This window comes from Pygocentrus nattereri, chromosome 8, assembly GCF_015220715.1.
Source record: "Pygocentrus nattereri isolate fPygNat1 chromosome 8, fPygNat1.pri, whole genome shotgun sequence".
Classification (NCBI taxonomy): Eukaryota; Metazoa; Chordata; class Actinopteri; order Characiformes; family Serrasalmidae; genus Pygocentrus; species Pygocentrus nattereri.
In genome coordinates, this window is record NC_051218.1 from 11843017 (window position 1) to 11858060 (window position 15044).

Here is a 15044-nt window from a genome sequence, read left to right on the forward strand (position 1 = left end):
GACTAGTGTCTATATATGTGTGTTTTAGCAAATTCCAGACGTCTCTCCAACGGGGCGATGGACCACTCTGGTGCCCCTGCTCTTCATCCTTGTGGTGGCAGCAGTGAAGGAGGTGATAGAAGACCTGGTGAGGCACTCTCTTCTTGTTAGAGTGAAAACTCTAGCATACCATTAGCTAATTAAAATTTTATCATGGTGGCTTTCACAAACCACTGTGTGACTGGCTGACTAAGTGAATGGGCTAATATGGTACATAGAGCTGTTATCATCAATTATATTAGTAACCTTGCAATTATTTTGATAATAAATGGAGTAATCATAAAAGAGTACTTGTAATAACAAAATTTCTCTTCATATACTGTACACAAAGTGTATAACTACAAACATGTGCTTTCTTGAGATCCTCGCTTTCAGACAAGCACCCAAAAGTGAGAATGTAAATTTTAGTCTGTCACATTTTTTATTGAGGGAGGCATTAATCAAGTAATCGTGACAGCCCAAATTGTAAGTTGTCAGTTCATGTCTAATTTCTGTGGTTTCTTTGAGTAGCTAATTGGTCTCTTGCTAATGTTGTTTTATTTATTTATTTTTATTGTTTGTCTCACTATTATGTGAAAATTCTGAGTATCATAACATATCTGGATGAACATGGGTCTTTACACCTAAATGGAGTGCTCTGTTAATGTACAGTTGTGTTCAAAATTATTTAACCCCCACTGCAATGAAGTGTTTTAGCAAGTTTGATGTTAATTTTTTTTATCTTGTTCACAATCAGATCAAATAAGGACTTGTACAATAGACAAATGCAACTTAAATTACAACAATATTTTTTCTAATATACCAACAAATGTCCTTTTTGTGGTTTCCTCATTGATAAAATTATTCAACCCCTTAGTCACATACATCATTAGTACTAGAAACATAGCTTGACACAAGTTTCTTGCAGCGATCAACAGGTATCTTAGTCCATTCCTCATGGGCAAAGGCCTCCAGTTCATTCACATTGTTGGGCTTGCATGCTGCAACTGCCTTCTTCAGGTCTCACCAGAGATTTTTTATGGGATTTAAGTCAGGTGATTGCAATGGCCACTCCAGAATCTTCCAGCCCTTCTTCTGCAACCAAGCCATGGTAGAATTGGAGGTAGGCTTGGGATCGTTGTCCTGTTGGAAGGTCCAACGTCTCCCAAGCTTCAGCTTTGTCACCGACTGCATGACATTTCCACCCAAGATCTCCTGGTAGTTAACTGAATTCGTGGTACCTTCCACACAGTGGAGATTCCCTGTACCTGAAGCAGCGAAACAGCCCCAGAGCATGAGTGACCCACCGCCATGCTGTAGGCAAGGTGTTCTTTTCTCGTTCTTCCTTCTCCAGACATATAGTTGAACCATAGGCCCAAAGAGTTCCAGTTTTGTCTTGTCGCTCCAAAGAACAGTATCCCAAAACTTCTGTGGTTTGTCCACATGGTTTTTGGCATATTGGAGTCAACTCTTCTTGTGCTTTGGAGTCAGCAGGGGGGTGTGCCTGGGAGTTCTGGCACATTGGCCTTCATCTCACAGTGTGTGCCTTATTGTCTGGGCCAAAACCTGAGTACCTCCCTCTGACAAGTCCTGTCACAGTTTCACAGTCAGCCGGGTATTTTTCTCCACCTTTTGTTTTGGGTACTGGACAGTAGTCGCCAACAGCATCCTCTTTCTGCCACACCCAGGTAGCATTTCCACTGTGCCTTTAGCTTTAACTTGCGAATTATGCTTCCAGTTGTGTCTCTTGAAATGTTTAATGTCTTTGCTATCTTTTTATATCCATACCCTTGCTTATGAAGAGAAATTACCTCCTCTCTTGACTACTTTGACCATTCCCTGGACTTCACCATGTTGCAAAGTCACCATTAACTGTCTAGAAGGAGCTGAGTACCTCAGTCCTTTTAAATCTGCTTAATTGCTGCTCGTTATGGTTCTGTTCACATCTACAGGTGCTTTCACAACGCATGATTGAAAACACCTGATTGAAACCTCTGTTCTTGAGAGTGGTAATCTTTAAGGGGTTGAATAATTTTGTCAGTGAGGAAATCACAAAAAACATTTGTTGGTATATTAGAAAAAGTATTGTTGTAATTTAAGTTGCATTTGTCTATTGTACAAGTCCTTATTTGATCTGATTGTGAACAAGATAAAAAATGAATGTCAAACTTGCTAAAACACTTTACTGCAGTGGGGGTTGAATAATTTTGAACACAACTGTAAATCATGTTGAGTTGGCTTTTCTATTTATGTGCTGGGTATAATATTTTAGATTTGATGATCATATCTGTGATACAATCATTTGATTCTACAGAAGCCAAATGTCTAAAATATGGTTCAAAACACACACACACACACACACACACACACACACACATTTTCTAAGCAGCTTCTCCCTCGGGGTTGCGGGGGGTGCTGGAGCCTATCCCAGCGGTCATTGGGCGGAAGGCAAGATACACCCTGGACAGGTCGCCAGTCCATCGCGGAGCAGGCAGATAGACACACACAATCACTCACACACTCACACCTAGGGGCAATGTAGCATGTCCAATTGGCCTAACTGCATGTCTTTGGGCTGTGGGAGGAAACCGGAGAACCCAGAGGAAACTCGTGCAGACACGGGGAGAACATGCAAACTCCACACAGAGAGGACCCCGGTCACCCGGCTGGGGAATCGAACCCAGGCCTGGTTCAAAACATAGTTGCTATATTAAGAATTTTATGAAAAAATTTCTGCTGGCAACATTTATTGACTCCTTCAGGTAGCCGGGATGTTAATCTGCATTATTTTGGTTGTGATTTAGATTTAAATAATAAATTATTTGCCAATACGTTTTTAATACCTTTTGATATCTTTTTAGTACTGAGTGCCTTTTCTTGCCCAGATAATGTGGGTTTTGATCTTTTGAGGAAGGTGTGTGGACTAGTGTGATGCTCGAAAGGACTACAAGAAATCAATTTTTTTTGACCAAACCGCATTTTTAATCTTCGTGTGTAGATTTTCATCTCATTAGTCTTGTAAATGTATTCAAGGCTCTTGTGAAATTTCCATAAAGAAACATGTTCAGGGTGAAGCTGCTGACCCATGCGGATCCTCAGCCGTGCAGTGACCCCGAGCTGAGCTTTTCTCTGCTCCGGATCCCTCCGGACAGTGATTCGATAGCTCCGCTCCGGATCCTGTGGTCATTTTGGCCAGCGCAGCACTTTTTAGCCTCCACTGATAGGCAGGATAGGTCTGTTAGGTCATGTCTTACTGGCACTAAAGGGCATTAGGGAGTACACCAGTGTTTAGCTGCCCACTTTAGATGTTTCTCACACACACACGCGCTCGCACACATACACACACGGTGCATCACAGGGCAGATGCAAAGACATACACATTCACACCATTCCTAAATTTCCAATTTGTAATTCTAGTGTAATTGGCTAGCCACTTGTTTTGTTCATGTTAATCCTAGGCTACATGGGGCTACTAGAATAACTTTTAGTGGCACTTTATTTGGATAGCCCATTGCAGATGTCTTGTAGATGTTTATCTTACATTTAACATGCTTTAACTAAATATCCATTGAATACACTTTCAACCCAAAACCTAAACTAGCCCTCACCCTTGTACTAAACTTAATCATGGTCCTAATCCTGACGCTGTTTCATCAGGTAGGCTGTAAATAATTTGATCTTCTATAGATAATCTGTTGGGGGCTTTCCAAATGAAGTGGGTCAGAAATAAATTCTTTAATATTTCAGGACATATTTGTTAAAAAGCTGACCAGATAAATGTTTTCTTTCCTCTGATGTCTGATTCAGCATTTTCTGACCATATCGGCCCAATACTGGGTATTGGATCGGTGCAGTCTCTAACTGTAATGCATTTGGGTGAAGATTGAGTGCTTGACCTTTTCTTAATGTCATGAACATTGTTTCATTAGTGCCAGATCTAACTCTGTGTTTGCACACTAAAATCCATGTTTTATAATTGATTAAATTAATCAGGAGAGGCTAGTCAATAATGTGGTTTGTTGTAATCATGTAGCTCTATCAGAGAGTGTCCAAGAAAGACCTGACATTTACATTTACAGCATTTAGCAGATGCTCTTATCCAGAGCGACTTACAAGAAGTGCTTTGTCAATCTAGAGAAAGTATCTTTGCTAGTTACCAATAGCTTAGAGAAAAAGACAGTCCTGAGCTCAGATACTGCTAGAAACAAAATGTCACTGCAGACACCAAGAGAAAAAGAAACAGTGTTGAACACAGAACTCTGTGCCATTCAATGCAATACAATAACAAACAATACAATACAATACACTACAATACACAGTGACGTACAATAAAAATAAGTGCAGCTTATAATTCAGTGCTCATTTAAGTGCACTGTAGCCCAACATCTTGCACACACACACAACCACACTTCTCTTCTAAAAGGGATTTAGCATAAGATTACTGGCCTCACAAAGCTCAGCTTAAACAAAGTTCCTAACTTTCAGCTGTGTCAAGTTCCAATTTAACAAAAAACAAATGTAACCACGGTTAACTCGTTTTAAGACTGCGGTTAAAAACCTTCTCTGTTAACCTCTCTGTTAGATTAAGGTACTCAAGCTGTGGTTTAATCTTTATCACGTTCATGTGAAAGCATGACATTTCTGATAAGTTGCGAGTTACGGGAAACATTAGCAGTCGAGTCAATTCTTTTTAATTAAACTAAGTTTAAAGGTAGCTGGCTAAGCAAGACATACTGCTTCATAAGGCAGTTTTTCTGTTTTCTCTCCTCCTTTCCCTTACTGCATAAAACTATTTTCACCACATTTTCTTATATTGATAGGCCTTCCATGTGCTTTTCAGGGAGATTTTTCTTCTGCTGTGACTTTTGAAAAAGACATGAGATGTTAACCATTCATGGTTATTTGAATTATTAAACTATAACTGTATTGTAATCAGGTTTTACAAAACAATAAATCTTTCAATCTGTTTTATCCCTAATCAATATCTGACCTTACAAGAGAAAAAGAGAGCAATGTAGGAGGAATAAGAAAGAGAGGGATGGAGAAAGGAGTAACAGAAAGAAACCTGTAGAGATGGCAGAGGGGGCTAGCTGATGGAAGAGTGATGGAAGTGTTACATGGAGGGAGTGATGAAAAAAGAAAGGCAGAAAGAGACTAAGACACGGAAAGGGAAAAGAAGGGAAAGGATGGGAAAGGAAAGGAGCGAGAGATTTTCAGCACTGCAGTGGTGTCGGGGAGAAGATGAATGGCCTGTGAGAGGGGGGCTAACTTTTTAGCTTCTTTTGCGCAGTGAGTGAAGAGAGCACGTGATGAGAGCTATTCATTAAGCCCTGCAGTAACAGGCAGGGGGCTGAGAGACCATACCGCTGAGAATGAGAGCGAGAGAGAGGTGGGGGGGAGGGGGAGAGAGGAGATGCTCCCATGGCAACCTGTGGTAATTAGAAACCTCTGAAAGCGGAGAGAGGGAGTGAGTGTAGCTCTCACTGTAAGGCCATTCTGTAGAAAACCATGCAAAATCATACAAACCATACATCCACATTATCACAGTTATGGTTGCTGGTTTTCACAGCACTGCCCCCAGCCTTCTGTGAGAAAAGTGTTTATGAAGCATGTTTAAAGAACCCAAAATATCTACTTCACACTTTTTTACCTCTTACACTAAATTATGGGTGCAGTGATATGCAAATTTCACTGATGGCCTTGGCTCAGATAACTAAAGGTTTTTCTGTAGAAATTGAATGCCTGCTGCATCACGCCGTAACAAAATAAACCAAAAAAATCACACCAAAAAATTAATACCCCTTAAATGCATAAGGTCTTTAGACAAAAAACCTGGTTATTTAAGCATGGTGGCTTCAAAAAACCTGAACTTGATCCAAAAACAGCTCAGATGCAGATAATGTTGCTGATGATCTGTGCTCTTGTATTCAGCATTCAGGCCATGCAGCTCCCTCTTCCATTCACTGTCCTGCTGGTCTAAAATTCAAGAGACACAAGTACGAGGCCTCAGGATGACGAGCTAATCAGATATATAGCCAAAATAAGCACACTGAGATACAGCAGTCTCTCTCGCTCTCTCTCTCATGTACTGATCTCACTGCTAACTTCTCTATATTTCTGTTTGTGAAAACTCTGTATTGAATACTTCAGCTGTATTTTGATATGTTTTTCTGTTACCCATTTCCAGAAACGTCATAAAGCTGACAATGTTGTCAACAAGAAAGAGACGCAAGGTAATGTATTTTCTTTTGCCTCATTGGATTGTGCATCCTGTTTGTTATTATAATGGGTGATAATGTGAACCAACTCTCGTGTCTTTCTCTCTCTCTCTCTCTCTCTCTCTCTCTCTCTCTCTCTCTCTCTCTCTCTCTCTATCTCTATCTCTATCTCTATCTCTCTCTCTCTCTCTCTCTCTCTCTCTCTCTCTCACTTAGTGCTAAGAAACGGAGCCTGGGAGATTGTTCACTGGGAGAAGGTACTGCATCTCAGCAGATGGTGTCATTCGCACCAGCAGCCCCTTGTCTACATAGCAAACCGGAAGGAGAGAGTAGAACAAAGAAAAGGATAGAGGGATCATTCTGCTCTGTTAGGAATACAGTGGTATCATTCTCAGAAACACATTGCAAAAAGAGATTTCTTGGCTGGTGAAATCATCTGAAATCTAGTCATTTTATCTCCCTTTTTTTTTATTTTCATTTTCTACATCACATCAGCCGCCCTTTACATTGTATCAAAATCTCTTGATGAATGGATCAAAAAATGCATGAAAATAACATAATAAAATCTATTTGGATTTAATTACATTAAAAGATAAGAACATTTTTGGCTTGTCCTGTAAAGTTGCCATATTTACCATATTTAATACTTCTCTTTATGAATTTGTTTCATCATATTATGAAGTTATTCAACCTCTTTCTTGTTTCTTTTACTTGTTTTAGAGGTGCATTCAGGGTGCATAGAGGTGCATTTCGCTTTAATTTATTTCTCTGTTTTCACCTCATCTCTTGTTTTACCCAGGTCATAAGACTTTTATGAAGCCGCTACTTATAGTGCCGAAGAGACAGTGATATATCTGGACAGGGAATATCTTTCATACTTATTCATGAAGAGCAGGATAATTAGTGTGATGAAAATGCACTGCTCCAAATAATCAGGTGTAAAGAGAGATTATTAACCATGATTTTGCTGAAATGAACATTGTGGTGAATAAATCCACTGTTAGTGTTGTTGGTGTCGTATGTTCTGCACTCTCAGACAGGAGTGATCACATGGGATCCTGCTTAAAAATGCTTCATTGGCAATGGAGCACTCTAACATCTACCTTTGAGATCATCTGAATAAGAGGGGACAGTATGTTTAATGGACAGTATTGTTACCTGCTCCTTTTTTTTTTTTTAAGAGAAGTGTAGCTTCTCTCAGGGCGACATTATATCAACTGAAGTGAAATGCTGGCAGTCCAAGTTGAAGGAACAGACGTATCTGATAAAAAGTGCATACAATGAAATGGGAAACGAACCTGGGCTTTGCTGTATTGCCTCTAGTGTTATTCTGCTTCAAGGCAGTATAAGGAAAAAGAGAGGAATGCCCTGAACTCTGGTTTGCTTCAGATTGACTGCCTCAGTATCAGTATTTAAGCTGTGGTTTAAATATCCTCTGTAGAGGAGAAGCTCTCATTACATATTATTCCATTTTACCACAGGGTGAAACACTGTGAATTGATGACAGGTGAAATAGCACAGAATTTTGCTTTGCTTGCTCTATATTTCTTCCATCCAGCTGTATTAAATGAGGTGATAAGAAATGTAAGTCTTAACAGAAATTTTTTTTTTTATAGCAAGCATCATGAAAACACCCTACTTCTGTTTTTATATTGCACTCAAGCAAAGAGCCGTAGGTCCAAGGACTTCTTTCTGCCCTCAGACCTCTTGCCATATGAAATCTATTATTTATTTATTCCTTTGCTTTATTTTAGGCTGCAGTTACACCTGGAAGACTCAATGTTAACCCTGTGAATTGACAACTAGTCTGTTTCTTACAGGTAGTGGTGGGGGATATAGTTAAAATAAATGGCAAAGATTACGTTCCTGCAGACGCTATACTGCTGTCCTCCAGGTAGAGACGTCCATGTTACTGCTGGAATAAGCAGAAATCTGCCCATCCTATGCGCCCCTCTCTCACACTCATGCACCCCGCAAAAAGAAGTGAGGCATAGAACTGTAAAATATTTTAAAAACCCAGAGAAAAATTACAGAAATGAACTCCTCTTAATGTAGCATAACATCACTGTTATAATGAAGCCTCTCTATTACTTCTGAAGTGGTAACTTTTAGGAGTGGTAACTTTTTAAGAAAAAACAACTTTTATGAACACCAAAAAAATCAGAGACCACCTTTCACTTGTTTAATTATTGGAGATTTGATAAAAGATAATCCACTTGCAGAAGGAAGGAGAAAGTCAGGAAAAAAAAGTGAAAATCTGAAGATTCCAAAGGATGTTAAGCTGTCAGCAAGCCCTTAATGGGAAAAGGAAATAGACAAACAAGATATTTTGCAAATCATACAAAGAAGCTACTGATGAACTCAAAACTATGAACTGACCACTACAGTGTCCAGATCCGGACTTCAACATCACTTAATTTGTTTGGATTAACTTGGATTGTAAGAAGCAAAAAAATACAACCAACTTCTAACACTGTAGTTTGGAGTTGTGGAAAAATATTCCTGCAGATTTCTCTGAAAAAGTGAGAGCAAGTCTCCAGAATAAATGAAATGATTTGTAAGACTTTTTTCCATTAAATATGTTTTCTGCTTTTTGCTGACACTGAAAACTTAATAACTTCAATGAAATGGTTGTTCTGGAAGAAAATGAAAAGTTTGGTCTCTGACTTTTTCACAGTTCTGCACATTAATGGAAATAAATTCTATTCTATTTCTGTTTCAGAAATAATTGGACTGTTTTAATTGGTCCTGGTGAAATATTTGCACAAAGTTCAACAGATTAGGATTAGAAAAGGATTAAAAAACAGAGGTTTTGACATGACTGACAATAAATACTATTATTATTAATATTAATGGTTTAAGAATTGCAGTTTGTTACAGAATGTGCCCCACTTCCTTCTGAAGGTGTTCTGTCACTGACTAATTCTCTCAGATCATGTCTGTGTTCTGAGTTTCTCCTTTTAATTCTCAAAATCCATCTGCCAACCAGGTGTAAATCTTGCTGGTAACTCCAGTGTGATGGCCGGATGCAGCTTCATTTTAGCATCTCGGATTCATTTTTCTTTAACTCAGGTTGTTTGGCCTGGTGCAGATGGCTTTTGAGTATTGATCATAAGGTCTGACATTGTTTTCTTCCTGTGTAGAAATTAAACGTGTGTGTTTGTTTTTGTGTGTGTCTGCGTGCTCTTCCCCTTTGGTCCATCTTCTTCTTCCTCTTCCTCTTTTTTTTTTGTTGCGAACTACCCTCCCTCCATCCTTCTCCCTTTCCCTCTGTGTTTGATCGACACCTCCACCTCCACTACTCTCTCACCCCTGTGCGCTGGGACTGCTGGGTAATTTTAAGGTGGCGGTAGGGGAGGTAGTCCGAGCCTCCAATGGAGATCACCTCCCAGCCGACCTCATCATACTGTCCTCCAGGTCAGGAACAGCACTGGGCTGCATGAGCGGGGGCAGTGGTTGGGGGGAGGGGTTCTTTGGGGTGGTGGTGAGCAGTGCACAGGTGGAGGGGTGCTGTTATTTTCACTTTTTTTCACTCTTTTTTCACTTTTTCACTTTTTCACTTTTTTTTTTTTAACATTTTCTTTTGGCCTTGTGCTTCCTTGCTTGTATGCCTTTGCAGCTATAGCTGATCTGGCATCGTTTAGCTTAGTGTCATATTACTAGCCCAGTTCAGGAAACATATTACTGTGGTTCCATAAACACAGCAATTGACATGTTAGTGATCCACTTATAAAGGTGTTCTTTCATAGTAAATGTTGTCTGATTGAAAAAGCTTTATACAATGTTGGCAAAAATCCCATTCAGTCAAGCACACTTGTAGCATTCTTGTTTAGATACAGTACATAATGTTGAGTTTCCAGTTTAAAATGTTGTTCTGCCAAGCTGACTTACTTAATTTGGAAACAGTAATGACAAATTAGCAGCCATGCTCATGTTAGCTAGATTATGCAACAAAAACATCTATCCTAACAGTGTGACCTTTCACATGTATGCAAAATGAATATAATTAGAAATTTCTAATATACTCTACATTTACAGGCTAGCTAGCTGAGTGACTGTGCTATGGTCACTGAAATTTCTTTCGCTAGCTGTGGGATCTGTGGAGTGTGTGTGTGTGTGTGTGTGTGTGTGTATTCGTATTGATTGTAAAGTGTCCTTGAGCATGGGAAAGACGCTATATAAATAAAAGTGATGATGATTATTTAAGTGTTAATAATAATAATAAGACGTGTGCTATAGGTTGAATGAAAATTTTGCCAGTCTTCTACAAAGCTTGTCCAACCTGGCAACATTTGCTACAAAAAAACACTTTTGTAGGCAGAGCATGGAGAGGTCAGGTTCTATTGGTTGGCTCTTAGGCTATGTTCACATTACAAGTATCACGGCTCAAATAAATTTTTTTGGGCAAATTAAATCTCTCTGACAGGGTGGTTCACACTCGTTTAGGTAAGTGATTCAAATCTGTCATTAATGTGAAGGAACCTGTGTCCTGAAGTGACCCGCGTGCTCATGTCCTGCTCAGTAACGTCACGTGAATGAATCACAAGCATCAGGTGCATCATCAGCAAACAAACTAACAAGCAGAACAACCCTTTGCTGTTAACTCGACAGTTAACTCTAATCAGCTCTCAGCTATTCATTATTAGAGTGAGAAGAAGGCGAAAAGGTGAGATGTGTGATTTTTTTTTTTTTTTTTTTTCCACCATTTACAGGCTTCTTAACTTCTGTTTGGCGCTGCTGCCATGGTAACGCTAAATGATGGCGCATGCAGGGGGGAAAAAAGCACATGAATTCCAATCTGAGCGTTCACGTTAAGGTAGCATAGCCATGAATTTAAACAAGCGCTGGTTTGTTCACATTAATGTTCACATTAATGAGAGATTTGGGTCACTTACCTACATGAGCATGAACCATCCTGTCAGAGAGATTGGATTTGAGCAAAAAAATTGGATTTGAGCAATGAGGCTTGTAATGTGACTATAGCTAAGTGCGTCAGGTTGGATTTGAAAAGATCAGATTTGCATGTCCATATAGCTCTGAAAACACTAGTCCCCCAGGGCAAAAAATCTGATTTGTGCCACTTCAGCCTGGTAATGTGAACATAGCCTTTGTGAACTCAAGGTTCAATCTGGATTCTATAGGCCTAATTGTAAACAGTTACATTGCATTTTCTTCAGCAGTGTTTTCCAGGGACAGTTCTGTCCTCATCTTAGTGTATGCTGATGTGTGTTATATTTAAACCTGTTAGCACAGGGTATTTCACAGAAACAGCTGGATAAGGGGCCTGCTGAATGGCTGTAAATGGCTTGAACACTGGGTCAATGCATGGCTTCAACTGGTTTTGAGACTCTTTGAGACATGACACACTGTACACTGCATGCATGCAAAATTCGCACAGTGTGCAGCATTAATTCTAACACTGTGTAGTCCTTTTCTCCACATTTAGTATATGTGTGATTTGGTAATTGGGATTGTTTGTTTTATGAAGAGCTCTTATGTTTTATAAGAAGAGACGCTCTGTAATCTACAAAAAAGTGTTTTAAGAGGTTTTGTCATTATTATCCTTTGATATTTTATTGGCACAAAGCAGAGGAAGTTACTGAATATTTTTTTATTTATTTGTAATTATTTGTCATTTTGTTGAGAGAAATGAGCCCTGCTTTTGCATTCACTGTTAATGCCATCTGTGTGCTGTCAGTGTGCTGCGGTCTCCTTTGTTGCATGTCAAAAAAGCTCAATACAAGCCATTACAATGAACAAAGATGCACTTTGAGGGAGTGTTTTTTATATATAAGTAAATTGGCCTCAGACATATGGAGTCTTGTTAAAATTACACATTTGTGGTGCAGGTCAGCAGTGCAAGCCAGCACACTGTCTACAACAGAAATGTGGCTTGACATGGCTTAAATAAGAGTTGAGGAGTTGTGTTATACATCAAAAAATGTCATCTTTGGTTGTTAGGCTTGTATTAAGCTGTTTGACTAACCCTAGTTGTGCTCCATTCAATCCTAAAAGTGTCATTTCTCTAGGAACTCTTTCGTTTTTTGCTGTAGACTACAGTTTCTGACATTTATTTAAGTTGATTTGTAATGAATTTGGGAATTATGTTTACTTTTCTGTGTAATTATGCCATTTAATTCATCTTAGTGAACCTCAAGGAATGTGTTACATCGAAACATCCAACCTAGATGGAGAAACAAATTTAAAAATCAGACAAGTAAGTTTTTTTTTTCTTCCTACTGTAGGTAACACCTTACAAAATGGAGTTGTGAGCTATACTTTATGATACATTTAGTTAGTTATGTTAAAATATAATTGTGTCTTCCAGAGTCATTTGCTGCTTGTTTTAATGCTGGTGCTGTTCCTAGGGCCTGCAGATCACGTCTGAAATTAAGGATATTGACAGCCTGATGCGACTTTCTGGTCGTATGGAGTGTGAAAGCCCCAACAGACACCTTTATGAGTTTGTGGGCAATATCCGACTGGATGGACACAGGTGAGGTCATGAAATAAGTTCAGGCACTACAGTCATATACACTACACTATATTTAGTTTATAAGTGCTATATATAAGTGACACTTTTAATCCCCACAAACGAGGAAATTTCACCTCTGCATTTAACCCATCCATGGAGTGAAACACCACATACACACTAGAGGGCAGTGAGCACACTTGCCCAGAGTGGTGGGCAGCCCTATCCACGGTGCCTGGGGAGCAGTTGGGGGTTAGGTGTCTTGCTCAAGAACACCTCAATCATGTACTGTCGGCGCTGGGGATCGAACCGGCAACCTTCCGGTCACAGGTCCAGTTCCCTAACCTCCAGCCCACGACTGCCCACAGTTAAGTTTGCATAATCTCCATAGAAAAGCATTGCCAGTAGAATGGGATGCTCTGAAGCAGCCACATCTGTAGCTAAGGTCACCAGTCCCAAAGCCTTGTTTTCTGTAGTGATGGAGCTCCATCCAGTACCTTAGGGATGAGTTGTGTTTGTGATTCAGAGGTAACCATCCAACATCAGTATACGATCTCACTAATGCTGTTGTGGCTGAATGCCAGCAAATCTCTACAGCAGTGTGCCAATATCTAGTGTGAAGCCTTTTCAGAAGAGTAGAGGCTGCTAATGAAGTCAAAGGGTATTTAGAGGGAGGTAACAAACGCCCTCTAAATATGCCTCATGTCTGAAGAAACACTGAATGAGTAGGTGTCTGCAAACTTTTGGATGTTTAGTGTCCCTGGAATTTTGCTAAAGAGCAGTTAGATTCATTTAGGTCAAATACTACTGAAAAAAATGGCTCTCACTTGTCTTTAGACAGTTGCAGGTGTTATTTTTTAGATATTTGTCTAGAGAAGAGCACTGCTGTAGGAGTAACTTATTTTTATTTAGAGTTAGGATTGAATGTCAGAGTAAAACACACTCTCTGTACTCTTTGTGCAGTTGTGACACTTGTACAGTAGCTTGCATGTAATTTTTGCTGACATTATGCAATGTTCCTGCATGAGTTATTGCATCCTTGTGCAGTGAGTTTGGGTACTGTACCCAGGAGCAGAACATGCTCGTGCATGTCTCTGGTTTTAAATCACTTGAGTGACTCTGAATTAGACTTTTATCTTCTCTGCTTTTATACCATAGTGCTAGCACAGAATCAGGAATGCCTTGTCTAAAACATGCCAAGCCAGGAATCATCCTTTTCCGCTTAACCCTCCTCCTGCTGAGGATATCTGTAGTATTGTTGTTCTGTTGAAGTGTAATAGTAATTCAGAGTACTGTGTTTCCTGTGCAATATCCTAATCCAGCACAGTACCACTCGGTCCAGATCAGATTCTGCTGAGAGGAGCCCAGCTGAGGAACACACAGTGGGTACACGGCATTGTGGTCTACACAGGACATGACACTAAGCTTATGCAGGTGAGACACCTAATCTTCAAAAGAGCTACAGTTAAGCACCTTCTCTACAGTACAGTCAGTGGGCCTGAAAACGCATGATTTCTTAAGGGATTCAGGAGTACGTTCGAAACACCTGAAGGGACAGAAATGCTTAAGCCAGTCTTTCTTAGAAGCAATGGAAACTTATGCCTGCAGATGCTAAAGTAGAAACGGCTTAAGTGATCCCTTATATACTTCTCATGCCTTAAAAGTCGGCAGTGCCATTTTCCTGTACATTTAAATCACATATATGTTTGAATGTAATTACTAGGGCTGTCAAACAATTAATTAATTATTGATTGATTGAGATTAATTACATAGTTTGTGTAGTTACTCTGTGCTTACATTTGCCTCTGAAGAAAGTGTTTTTTTTCCCCATTTATAAAGCAATATATTTTGTTATAGTTATATATGTGGACAGAATGAGCTTCATTAGAATGTTTTCATTACTTTCAGTAATTCAGCTGCAGTATTTTCATTGTGTGAAAACAGACTGAAAAGCACATGATTTCCATAGGGTGAACATGGTTTACAGTTTTCATCACCAACATCCAGTGAGAGAAACAGCGGCTGCATATATGCAACCAATGTGATTGTATATACAATATGTAAAGCCAATGGTTCCAACCCCTCTGTGATTGTAGCCTCTCTCGCTCTCGTTTATACAGCTCATGGATTCTTGTTACAATGGAGGCTGTCAAGGGGAACTAGATTGTTGTTGCTTTTGCTAGTTTTCTACTCACTGGTTTATCCATTGGTCTCCCTTGAGCACTGTTCAGCATAATCTGCTGGAAGTGCTGAAAACATTGCTTTAAAACTCTTTTTAAATGATACATTTGACAGAGAGTGCTACAATCAGCAGACAGCATGCAAGCAGCTAGGCT

General features: G+C 39.6%; 1 protein-coding gene across 7 annotated transcripts in view; it reads left to right on the forward strand.

Annotated features, from left to right (window-relative positions):
- The window catches only part of atp8a1 (ATPase phospholipid transporting 8A1), a 162860-nt gene that overhangs the window by 36976 nt on the left and 110840 nt on the right, over positions 1–15044 (forward strand). For 4 of the 7 annotated variants that reach the window (XM_017690148.2, XM_017690156.2, XM_017690152.2 and 1 more), the window contains 7 exons: positions 29–127; positions 6206–6251; positions 6453–6493; positions 9580–9653; positions 12384–12453; positions 12605–12732; positions 14031–14142. In XM_017690148.2, coding sequence (XP_017545637.1) covers positions 29–127; positions 6206–6251; positions 6453–6493; positions 9580–9653; positions 12384–12453; positions 12605–12732; positions 14031–14142 — 570 coding nt within the window. Of the gene's footprint in view, positions 1–28; positions 128–6205; positions 6252–6452; positions 6494–8056; positions 8131–9579; positions 9654–12383; positions 12454–12604; positions 12733–14030; positions 14143–15044 lie in introns of all 7 variants that reach the window. The other 3 variants (XM_017690149.2, XM_017690154.2, XM_017690158.2) reach the window with 1 other exon arrangement.